Raw genomic sequence first — 12281 nt, forward strand, 5'->3', positions numbered from 1 at the left:
CAACAAATCATTACAGTTTAAAGGGCTCTACCCCAACCCCTTTAATAGATGAGGAAACTGAGGCCCAAAGAAATCCAGGTACCTCCTGGAGGTCATGTAGCAAGGGAGTGGCAGTGCTCTGTTTTTATTTACTTCTGCATGTATACTGCAAATGTTCAAACAAAAATGTTTCAAACCCACTCTTGCCACGCTGCCCTTAAATATCTCATCTTAAGGGGATTTAATGGCCACTATGGAAAAGCTTTCATCTGCATCTTTGCCTCATCTGAACCCTCTAAAATTCTCATGAGGGAAGGTCCTATGACAAGTAAGTAAGAAGAAGCTCTTGGTTTGGCACAATCCATCATGCACATAAACACGACTGGAATAATGATGCTTTTGTAACCAAATATAAAAATTTAGGCTTTAAAACTAGTCTACCCTTTCTGTCTGAAACATAAGCAGAAAGCACCCTTTTCCTCCCCCACCCCACTCCCTACACACTTTGTGCTTATTAAAATAAGTTAGGTGTGGCTCACTCATTGATTAGGTCACACAAAGTTCCAAATACTAGAACTTTTCCACAGCTGATGGGTTTGTCAAGAAATTTATATAATAAAACAGCCTCTCCAAATCCGTATCAGTTTCCCATGTTACTTGTAGCGTGGGGGTTAGTAACCCTTCAGTACCGTAACAAGGATACTGCTGGTACCCTAACAGGCACTTAACTCACAATCTCACAGTTTTCTCCTGGTCTCCTTTTTCTCTACCTTGCATACATGCCAGCGTGATTTCTACAGACATCAGTTCAAACATCCTTGCAAATAAATAAAAATATTATCAGCCTGCTCCTTATCTTGCCAGCCCCACAGACAACACACCAGTCATCAAATAAAATCCACATTTTCTTTATTTGACTAACAGAATGTGGTATAGCCATGGGCAAAATAGGTTATTGAAGGAAAATGAACTAGAAGGTAAACATACACAGTGTGCCCGTTAGGGAAAAAAAAAAAAAAAAGATATGCTCTGGGCTAACTTTTGAAAGGTATATTTAAGGTACCAGCATAATTGCCTCCCTTGTACTGAGAAAAAATCAGAGTAATGGGATAGGAGATGGAAAGAATTCAAGCACCAGGTGTAGAGCAAAATGTAAAGGGTACAGACTCCCAGGTAAGGCTCTCTGGCTTTGAACCCTAGATCTACTACTTATTTGCATCTCTGGGCAAGCTACTTAACCCCTCTTTAGCTTCAGTTTCTTCATCTTACAGTGGGGTGCCTATAGCACTGTGTGCCCAGCATACTAAGGGCTTACTGAGTGTTTATTGTCATCACACTGAGCTATGACGTTAGGTAGATCTGGAGTCCAGTCCCAGGTCCAATTCTGATTAGTCTTGTGGCTTTGGGTAAGTTACTGACCCTTTCTAAAGCCCAGTTTTCTCATCTGTAAAATGGGGATAGTCATAGTCATAGCTCATTAGATTTGTGGAAGGATTTGATGGGATAATTAAATAATGAGCACTGTGCTGGCACATAGTAAATGCTCCAAAAATGTTAGTTGATACTAGCCCAAAAATAACAATAAATAATAATAATAATAATAATAATAATAATACATATTACTACCTGGCCGGGTCACCATTAAGCAGGGCAGCAATGTCTAAGCACTATTTCTCCTTTGTCAGCAATGCGGTGAGTGGTGTCATATTTAAATAAGGATAACGTGGATCACCGGCTTAGTCGTGACCTGTGGCTCATGAACTCTTTAATCTGTGTGACGCTGCGAGCTTGCTGGCTACCAGGTCCCCAGTGTAGGATTTCTGGCGTTACTTGCTTTATGGAATACTCAGGGGACACACTGAAAATCAGTCTTCACTTACATCCTTGTTCATTATCTTGACTTCTTGCCGCGTCCTTTCTATCGCAAAGGAAGACAAAAGACATCTTCCCCACTGCTCAAAGAAAAAGGCCTGATTTGATGCTTGAAAATCTGCGGTCTCCGTGCTCTATTTTATGACACATCTGGATATTCTTAACCTTCGTGGTCTGTTCTTGCATCTGTCTCGCTTTCTCAAGTAGGAAAATCAATGGATAAGATGTAATATGCCACCCTCAGTAACAAAAGAGGATGCTGATATTTTTTCTCCTTAGCCTGGACCCTTCCCCAAAATGCTCTGGCCGAAGAGGGCCTGGCTGGAGTCCTACACCAAAAACAGTCACGTGAAGGGTCGTTGTCTAGGTGTAAAGGACACGTCCTTCATCCTCTGCCCCTGGGTTTTGAAGGTGCATTTCTGTCAGGAAGCTGCAGGGATTTTTACAGACAGTCTCCTCATGATTCTTAGAATCCCACAGACCCCCTGCAAGCCTAGGCCAACCTGAATTGTATGGGCATCAGGGGTAGACTCCCAGTCCTCCAGCATCCTATGTAACCCAGCAACCACTTAGCTGTGCAGCCCCTGAAATTCACACTTGCCGGCCAGCATATCACGGACAAGGGTAGAGAACACCAAATGGATTTTGACTACCTAGGTGAACATGAGCAGGCTGCATTGCCTCTCTGGGCCCCAGTTTCCTTCTCTGGGAAACAAGGAGATATATTAGATGACCTTCCATACCTCAATGGCTATTCGCTCAGCATGAGCTGTGACTCAGTCTTTGACAGTGGTGAGAGCGGAGAGAGAAGTGGGGAAGGGTACGTTTCTCTTTGTTTAGTTTATTTTCACTCATCCAATTTTAATTCTGTTGGGGTCAGACAAGTAATCTACATTTCACAGGTCAAATAACAGGAGCCGCCCTCCAGTCTAAAGGCCTTAAAAAGGTAAGGCTCTACAAAGTGCAAAAAAAGGTGCGAGTGGGAGAACTGTCTCTAAGCTACTTATGAAAAAAGTGAATCAATAAGCCAAAACCATTTAGAAAAAGAACTCGCAAATGCTTGACTTTCGTCCTATTTTGAACATATGCACTACTGATAGAAAGAAAAGCGATCAGGAGGACAGCTTCAAGGCCCAGGCACCTCCCTGGTGACTTTCTGAAGGCTGGCAGGGAAGGGTGAAGTTATAAGCAATCTCGCCCTGGGCTCTCATGGCCAACACTAGCAGTTCATGTCATTGAAAGTGAGTTCGTCAAAGCCCTCTTTGGTTTGTCCCTCACACCATTGCGCAACTGCCACAGACCATGGCCTGAGCATCCCACCTGGGCCTGCGTGATCAGCTTCTCAGCAGTCACCCCAGCCTCGTCTCCCATCACCCTGCCAGTGGCTGGAAGCAACAGGAACCATCCCAGTCTCTCTGGGTTTCTTGAACTTACTTAAGCAACAGACTTTGTATATGCTGTTCCCTCATGCCAGGGATTTTCTTTCTGCCCCCTTTGCCTGGTGAAAGCTTATTCCTCTTAGGTTTTGGCATAAATGTGATTTCCCCAAAGAAGCCTTCCCTAACACCTCCCTCCTCCTCACTCCTTTTATGGTCCCTCTTTTATGCACAACTCTAATGACTTAGCTGGAAGTTCTATTTACTATCTCTCATCTCTGTTTACATCATAAATTCTGTGAGGACAGTGGCTATGTCTGCCTTGCGCTACTCCACCTAGCTCAGTGTCTGGCATGGAGGGGATGATTAGGGTGAATGAACGGAGGAAGGGATGCTCTGAAGTCCACCTTCCTGACACCGTATTCCTGAGCTGGAGAGACAGCCAGCCAGCGATCTCTTCCGAAGCCCTGTTTCCCCAAAGGTACGTCGTGAAGGAGGGGCCAGGCTAAGGAAGGCATGTGTCCATGGCTTCAGTCCAGAGCACCAAAAACCAGGGCATGCTCAAAGGAGGTCTAGACATGGCCCAACCCAGCTCTCACTGAACACATACAAAACTAAGGCCACAGAAGCGAAGTAATCTTCCCAGAATCTCACAGCTAGTTAAAAGCAGAGTCAGGACCAGAATCCAGCTCTCCAGCCAGACAGCCCGATCCTCCCTCTATTAAGGCCAACTGATATCTACCAGCCACTTGTGAGGGTCTCATTACACAGAGGGGAGGAGAGTGGGCCTTTTTCTACTGGAAGCCCTACGCTATCTGTCAAGGAGTCATCTCCCCAAGCCTGAACCATCTTTCTCCACGTGTCCATAAAACAGCAACTGTAAGTACAGCTGGGCACAGGGCGTCCATGGGGCTGGAGACCCAGGGGCAACCAACGGAAGCAAAAACTGCTTCTGTCTGGAGCAAAAGGATTAAAGAAGGTCAAATGCCAGACAGCAAAAATAACACGGTATTGTCAGGGACAGCTGCAAGGGGACACGACAATGCAAAGGTCAGATGTAACTGGTGGTGATGAAAACCTGGTTCTGTATCGATAGCGCTGTGATTAGAGCAAGGACAAGGACCCAGGGGTTCTGTCACCACTCTTTCTTCTACAAAGTATTTTAGTTTGACCAAATCCCACTTTTGTTTTGATCTGATTTATTTTGGGATCCTGGCATATTTAACCTTCACATCTCAATCTTCATAATTACTTTGAAGAGAAATTTAATTCACTCGTGTCTGATGCCCACGAAAGTAAAACTTTTTATCGTTTTACCATTTTTAAAAAGCAGGGGTGTTTTAAAGCATCTATATTTGAGCCAGAAACCAAGTAGGATCTCAGGTTGGAACTCGTGAACATTATTAAAATATTCATCTTCTAAAAACTCTTGATTAATAGTCATATGGATTTTCCTAATAAATATGAAGATTGTACAAATTCGTAATAATAAAAAACATCCCCAAATCTGAAGAACACCGGATTGAGGCCTTCACCCCACTCCCAGAAAGGGCCCCTACCACGGCCAGCTGAACTCCCTGACCCACTCAGGTCTCCCCAGCGATCAGGGATGAGGCTGGTACTCTAATACTCTAAAAAGGGGAGAGAGTGGGGGGTGGGGGGAAGACGGCAGGAATGGAGAAAAACACATGTGCACCAAAATAAAAGTCCCCTAAAAAATGAGCATTTAAAGGGCTTGTCAGGCAGCTTCCTGACAAAGCCACCAGAGTGTATTCACAGGCATTTGCATAAATGCTGCCGGTGAGTTCACCATAGCTGCTAGCGCTAATGGTACATAAAGTAATTTAGTCACTTCTCCCGGCATTCTATGTCAGAATGATGAGCACCAGCACTTTGGCTCGTTGCATATTAGATCATTAGATAATAAAGTGTTAGCACGGGCAAGCCGACAGGGTCCCCGCACCATAGCTTTGTGAGGGCACCGCATTTTGCCACAGGGTTGGGGAGAAAACTAGAGAAACTGATGCCATGAGTGGCCTCCAAGTCAAGTAAACACAACCGGGAACTCAAGCAAACGACAATATCAACACTCCCCCAGGCCTCAGAAGGTCCCCAGCAGACAGCCCCCTTGGAGTGTGCCCCAGGGGCAGGCACCCGAGCCAGAGCGGTATATGTACATTGCGTGGGGTGATGACAATTCAGCGCCTTTGCCCTCAAGCCTATGCTTTTATGAAAATCAGAACCCTGAGAGCAGTCACGTGCTGAGGCCGCCTCTCTCCCCAACAGTACATCTTCCATAAAGCTATGGCTTCAATTCTCAGTAGCTTAAATTCTCCCATAAATATCCAGCTGGAGAAAAGCTTGCTATCTATGAATGAAGAATAAACAGGGCGAGAGCAATTACCGTGAGCTATAATGCGCAGGGATTCACCCTCTTTGGACCATACAAGACTCCATGAAAGAAATTTGCCTTTGTCAACTCTCCTGCTTGAAATACTGGGACAGTTATTGGAGCATAAACATTTGTGAGACAGGGGGTCAGACAGGGAAGATGGCATGAATGTAAACATGGTCTCTATTTCTCTTATATGCAGAAAGATTGAACCACGCGAAAGGGAACTTTCCTCCAACTGTCTGACAAGCAGGATATAAATAGAGCCAAGCAGAGTAGCTCAAAATAATTCAGGCTACCTGTAAATGAGATGGTAAAACGCCAGGATGAGGAAAACGAAGACTCCTACGGGTCACCTAAGAGGCGAAAATACTTGGCTGTCTCACTGTGCTGTAGTTGTTAGGGATGGGTATGCAGGAGTGGAGGGGCCAAAGGGTGGAGGCGTGGTTCCGTAAATCTTGAACAGGGCAATTTCAAATGGGAGTTTTTAATGGCAATATAAAGTATTACCATACCCCCACATCAACATGAATTAGCATCTAGGTCCACTCCTACACATCCCCAATGAAAGAGCCCAAAGTCACTCTTTACTGAGTAGATATTTATGTAGCTGTCAGCTTGAAGCATCTACATGAGTGGGTGGTTATGTGTGGTTGGTTGATTCATTCTACAAAGAAGCAGATTTCCATGTTACCATCATTATAAAGAACCTTAAGGAGGTAGCTACCCTTTTATTCTTCTGGAGAGAAGTGAACTAAGGCTCTGGCGAGAGGGGCGCCCCCTAGCTGAAGGAGGTAGGGCCATACCCACATCTCCAGTGATGACTAACCATTAATAAACAGCGAAATGTCATCATTTTCTTGAATAATATGCTAACAATATGGCCATTTGTGACCTGGTAAACTAATAAATAAAAGGTTGTCTTTAAAACTTAGACTAATATGATTTTTTCAACTGAAATATTAATACGTACACCTAGAAGTGAAAATAGTTCAACTATATTTAATCCAGAGACTGCCAACTGTTAGCCTATGGCGATATTCCTCCTAAGTGACATTTCTTCCCCCTCTCCTCTCTTCAGGGTTCAGGAAATTTATAATTAGTTACCAACAATTACAAATCAGGAGAATTTTAATTTTTGCCAAAATGGAACATCTGGCCCCACAAAGGGGCTTTCACTCCCCTTGGTGACAACTGCCTGGGGCTGGGGGTGGCGGAGCGTGAACTTGCCCCCCTTCTTCAGTCTCCACCCAGCCCACTTCCCCTGTGTATGTGACCTGCCCCCACCCAAGGCACACATTTTTACCACCAACAACCCTCCCACCCTCACTGCCACAGATCATCATCTTTGTTTTGCCAAGAAGGAATCTAAGGCTATCAAAAGGTAAGTTGACTTGTCCAAGGTCACACAAAGACTCAAGGTGAAACTAAGAATTGAGTTTAGGTTTCCTGACTCCTTTTTCAAGACTCTGCCCTCCATATCATGATGTACAATAATGACCTTTATACCCTAGCGATGTCCTTTCTAGCAGGTTGTTGTTTTGTTAATTTGTGTTGCGTTTTTTGGGTGGAGGGATTTTTTTTTTTTTTGGCAGGGTGTCATGAGCTCTTTCACCAGCTTCCCAAGGGCAGGAATAAATGAGAGCTGAGCCTGGTCTCCACTTGAAGCATATTTTGAAACTGTGAACCCATGACTGGCACATTTCAAAGTGACAGTCAAGTCTGTCCCTGGACAGGACAGTAACTAACCACAGTAAAAAATAACACCTTTGTTTTTAAGCCAGTGGATCTCCAAATTGTGCCCACTGAGTATCTACCTAGTTTTTCCTTCTTCCTTTCACCAAAACATCTAGTCATATGGTGCCTTACGTGACTCCAAAGGCATTAAGAAGGCAACATTATGGTACAGCGACGATCAGAATAATTTTAAATACAGAAATGGAACCGGGAACATAATTGCGAACTGGTGTTTCAAATGGCCTCCTGCAAAAAGTAATGTCCATCCATCCCTGCACTAATGAAACCATAAAGAAGCAGCTTTTGAAAGACTTTTTTAAGGTTTACCTTAAAAAGACTGTAAAACTGGATGTGGTGAAGAATCCCTTCTAAGAGAGCTACATCTGGCTAATTAATAAAAAGTACCGTTGGTGTATCCCTTAAGCAGAGAAAAAAATCAGGCAAAAATGATGGTAGTGGTGTGTTTATTACATTGGGATGCTGACAGGAAAGGGAGTTTTCTACCTTATGAACTACATCATGGACTGCTCCAGGCCATGGAAAAAGCAGGCTATCAGGTGATCATTTGTATGGTAAGGTTTTTAAAAAGAATCCTACAGACCTAGGCAACTGGGTAAGTGAAACGGGGAAACGAGTTAAGAGTTTAATTTGAGGAGAATAAAGAAAGCCTAGCATGGTGATTTGGTATCCAGTGGTTTCACTCAGTCACTGCTTCTTGGATGGATGGATGGATGGATGGATGGATGGATGGATGGATGGATGGATAAATGGCTGTATAGATGGATACATTACATATACATGTAGTACAGAAATGTTCAGACACACACTTAATCTAGCCTGTGGTTCCTTTGAGTGGCACTCACTTTTTTTTATCCAAAATTTACCTGGTTTCCTCCAGTCCTCTCAAAGGCACAATTTTTATTAGCCATAAAATCAAGACAAATGTGATCTCCCCACCAAAGTCTACCTACAGAAAGCAAGCTCTGGCATGTAGTGGTGAGGGGAGGGGTATGCACAGGGCCCAGGAGGAAGATTTAGTATGGGCCTCATACTCAGAAAGTGCCTCCGACCTAGACTTTGAATTTTATCCCCAAATGAATTAAATATGTCGTCACAGAGATGCACCAGCAGGATTGTTAAGGAGGATGGAGTTCATTATGCAACCAGGTCCACTGTAAACTCAGAAGGTCTCATGATTCTTGTTACCCTGCTTTGGCCCTTCTTTGTTTTTTAGTCAAGTGGAAGCTTAAAACAAAAAGCAGTTGTCAAGGTCTCACTCTGTCTCTCCACAAGAAGGAAAGATACGTCAGCCATTTCCAGGGTATAGAAATATGCAACTAGAAAGTCTGGAGCTCAAAGGTATCTTCCTGTCTTTAAATAATCAGCACTCAATATTGTTCCACAGGGCATATGAAATTCGAAATGGGGGGTAGAAAATGTGGCGAAGTTGGAAGAAAGAAACCAAATAAATTCACAGTTAAAGTAGCAATGCCAACCAATGAAAATGATTCGCCTACCATGTTCCAGATAAGAGGGCGTACCTTCCGAGGGGTCAAGCCTCCGAGCCCTCCGCCCATGCTTGGAGTTATTATGGACGAACATATTATCAGAGACTGCCAGGACATGGCCATCCACGTTGACTGTCGTAGACACCACGACCTGGAGACAGAAGAGAGAAATGAATGAACATTTTAATATAAAAGCATGGAGGGTAATAAACTCAAGTTAAATAAATAACAGCTGGGAGCTGAAGAAAATTGCATAGCTATTTCACATAATAACTGGTGCTTATGCTGTACAAGTCTAACAAGAGGAGCTATTGATGAGTGGGTCTTTGGCATGGAACGCTTTTGATGCAGTTTTAAGTAAAATTGCACAGTTTATAGTTATACAGCAGAAGGTACACTGTTAACCATAATTTTAACAAGAGGATCTTTATTAGCATATTTTTTTACACAAGGGTGGTTGTGTTTCACCTAAATTACCCTTCAGTTTAGACACTCAAGCAGATATCACAGTTGATCATGCAAATAAAAATCTTTTGAATCTTTAAAATATTCCCCCCACCACCACCACCGTGTCAGTGTTAAAAGGATAGAGAAATGAAAAAGAAAGGCTTCAGTGAGAGCTGGGATGCAGCTCTCTCTACTGGGTGTCTTTGGGGGGTTTCTTATATTTTTTTTCTTCTCACATTAGTTCAGTTAATCAGACTGATTACAGCCCCCCAAAACACCATCACCACCACTACTCCCATTACCCTCCCCCCCCAAAAAAAAGTCCCTGCTCATTAACAGTCTTAGATCTGTGTTTCAAAGCCAAAAAACGGTGGCACTTGTCCAAGGTGCCATCCAGATACCCTGGCCACCTGATAAACGGACTCTGAACCCAGTTTGCCAGAAGGGACACAGGCAAAGGTGTTTTCTCAGAGAATTTTGACTAAGACAATGAGAAGAAATGACCTACACTTCTCCTTATATTGAATGGGGAAGAGGATTAAAACTGAAACCCACAGAGATATGTTTATTCATGCGACCTCTTACAACCAAATATAATAATTGTCTGTAATTGCAGCTTCAGCTCCCACCTCATGCTTTGACATGGGAAACAGCAATCAGCCAGCTCCCTTTAATCCACCTATTATGTTGACTAATTAACTTTGCTCAACAGTTTATTTCTTCCTCCATTATCAGCCCCTGTCAGCCGCAAGCACCCCGCAGCATAGGGGGGACCTCAGGCTCTTTGATTGATCACCGATAGATTGACATGCAGATTAATTTAATTAGAATCACCTCACTTGAGAAATGAAAGACAATGGCAAGAGGGCTAATAGATCTGCTCTCATAATGAGGCGAACCTCCAGAGCCAAGGCTGAGGATTTCTGATTTATTTTGCTCAATTCCCCAGTTGCTTGGAAAGACTCTCGCTTTAATTGTTCTTGGTTTTGAGAGGCATTAGCCTCTGACGAGGTGAACCGCTTTACAAGGATTGGCACATACTGAGGCCACAGTGTTTGAGGAAGCCTTTTCTTCGAGTTGGCAAAAAGGGGCACTGACTTCTAGAGCCTTGGGCAATGCCGCAGTTTCGTCACCTGAGTTGGGCAGAGGGGAAAATGCTGGGCCCTGCCCTATGGCTACCAAGTGTCAGCCCTGCCTGAAAAAGTGGCCGCTTTTGTGGACCTCTACCCCCACCAACGCCTGCCATACTGAAAAGTTTCGCTGCCCCCCACTTTGACGTAAAAGCATCCTAGCAAAAATAGGGCAGATTTCCTTTTCCCCTACCTCAAAGATGGCAATGAACTACAGACTGCAAACCTACTGCTCCCCATAGTCATGGGGTTGGTCGATTTGATTTTGTTTTTCTTCTAGGCCCTCCCCTCTGCCCACCTGAGGTCCTGCTCCTTCTATTAAGCCCCTAGTCTCTCTCTGACCCAGATGTGGAAGTCAGGACACAGCGCCTGTGGTCATCCCGCCCTGGGGCCTCCCAGGGATGACTGCAGGGGTCCCAAAAGTCCTCCCTTAGGGTCCTCCCTTGATTTTATTTTTTGACTCTATTTTATTAAAATTCAAAGCAAACAAATGAGAACATTCTCCTTAGTCATAGTGAGACCCAAGATTCCAGCAAGTGCAACCCATGGGAGGACCCCGTAAGTTCCAAGGAACAGCTCGCAAAGTAGTTTTTCTTTTTCTTCATAATTGACCAACCAGGTTTGACACAGATTGAAGCTTCTGTGTATGTCTCATCAATTGTAGATTAATTTAAAAGTAGAAGGAGAAGGAGGAAAAGGAGAAGAAAATGGTCTATTCTTTCATTTTCAAAGGGTATTATGTGTGGTGGCAGAGTCGATATTATTTAAGGCAACGGAAACTCACTTTTCTTTTTAGTAAGGAAGATCACTTTGTGGGACATCTACAATTATATAACAGAGCTGAGTCTTTCAAAGAAATTTTGATTTACTACGAGACCACAATTGAGTGGTCACTGGAGTCGTTAGCTGAAGAAACTATAAAAGGAATCCCAAACGGTATCTGTTTCCAGTTTCAGGAAATACAGAAAGTGGTTATTCTAGATGTCTGTCTTAAGAGAAAAAAAAAAAACAAAAAAAACAATGACAATTCACCATGCACCTGTAAGACAAAGTACTACAGGGTGAAAGCTTGAAATATTCAGTGTCATTTAAAGACAGTTTCATCTAATTCCTATACTGAACAAAAATGGCAAAAACTGTTAAAAAAACCCCAAAAAACTATACCCTATACCATGACCACATGTGTGATAGAATCATTTCATTGAAAGACCAGTTAAAATTGGAGAAAGATAACACAGAGATTCCTCATGCCTTTAATTTCTAGAAAATAAACACCTAATATGTTCTCCAAAAACTCATGACATAATACATTTTAACTTCCCTGTCCCGAAATAATTTCTCTCATTCCAATTTGGAAATGATACGGTATATTTCAATAAAATATATACTTAAATTAATCCACAGAGCAACTTGTAAATTTAAAAAATCTAACTGTTAAATGCAAAAGGGGGCACTGAAGTGTCCTTTAAAAAATAGGCCCATAGTAGGAGGGAAAGGGGCCTTTACAGTTTAACACAAGATTAATGAGGTGCTGACATATTCATGCAGGCAAGGGGACAGACAGGCCTGCCAAATCTTCAACCTTCCCAAATTTTGTCAACAAAGCACAGCTTGAATTTGGGACAGATAAACATGGAAAATGATTTTACATTTGGACTAGACCACCCCTTCCCTCTCTACCCACTTCTTCATTCCCTTGCCCAGGGAAAAAGATGAAGGGAATATGAGGACCAGGTATATTTAGAATTTTATGGTATCTGGTATAATGAAACCTTTACTCTCTAGAATTGCACTGTCCAATACAGTAACCACACACTATTCAAATGCAAACTAAATGAAA

At 43.1% G+C, this 12281-nt stretch overlaps 1 protein-coding gene across 8 annotated transcripts in view; it reads right to left on the reverse strand.

The window, feature by feature from the left end:
* EBF1 (EBF transcription factor 1) overlaps positions 1-12281 on the reverse strand; it is a 382581-nt gene that overhangs the window by 118995 nt on the left and 251305 nt on the right. For 4 of the 8 annotated variants that reach the window (XM_019654003.1, XM_019653999.1, XM_019654002.1 and 1 more), the window contains exon 8: positions 8898-9015. In XM_019654003.1, coding sequence (XP_019509548.1) covers positions 8898-9015 — 118 coding nt within the window. Of the gene's footprint in view, positions 1-8873; positions 9016-12281 lie in introns of all 8 variants that reach the window. The other 4 variants (XM_019654001.1, XM_019653997.1, XM_019654000.1 and 1 more) reach the window with 1 other exon arrangement.

Source organism: Hipposideros armiger, unplaced genomic scaffold (assembly GCF_001890085.2).
Source record: "Hipposideros armiger isolate ML-2016 unplaced genomic scaffold, ASM189008v1 scaffold_211, whole genome shotgun sequence".
In the NCBI taxonomy this organism is placed as follows: Eukaryota; Metazoa; Chordata; class Mammalia; order Chiroptera; family Hipposideridae; genus Hipposideros; species Hipposideros armiger.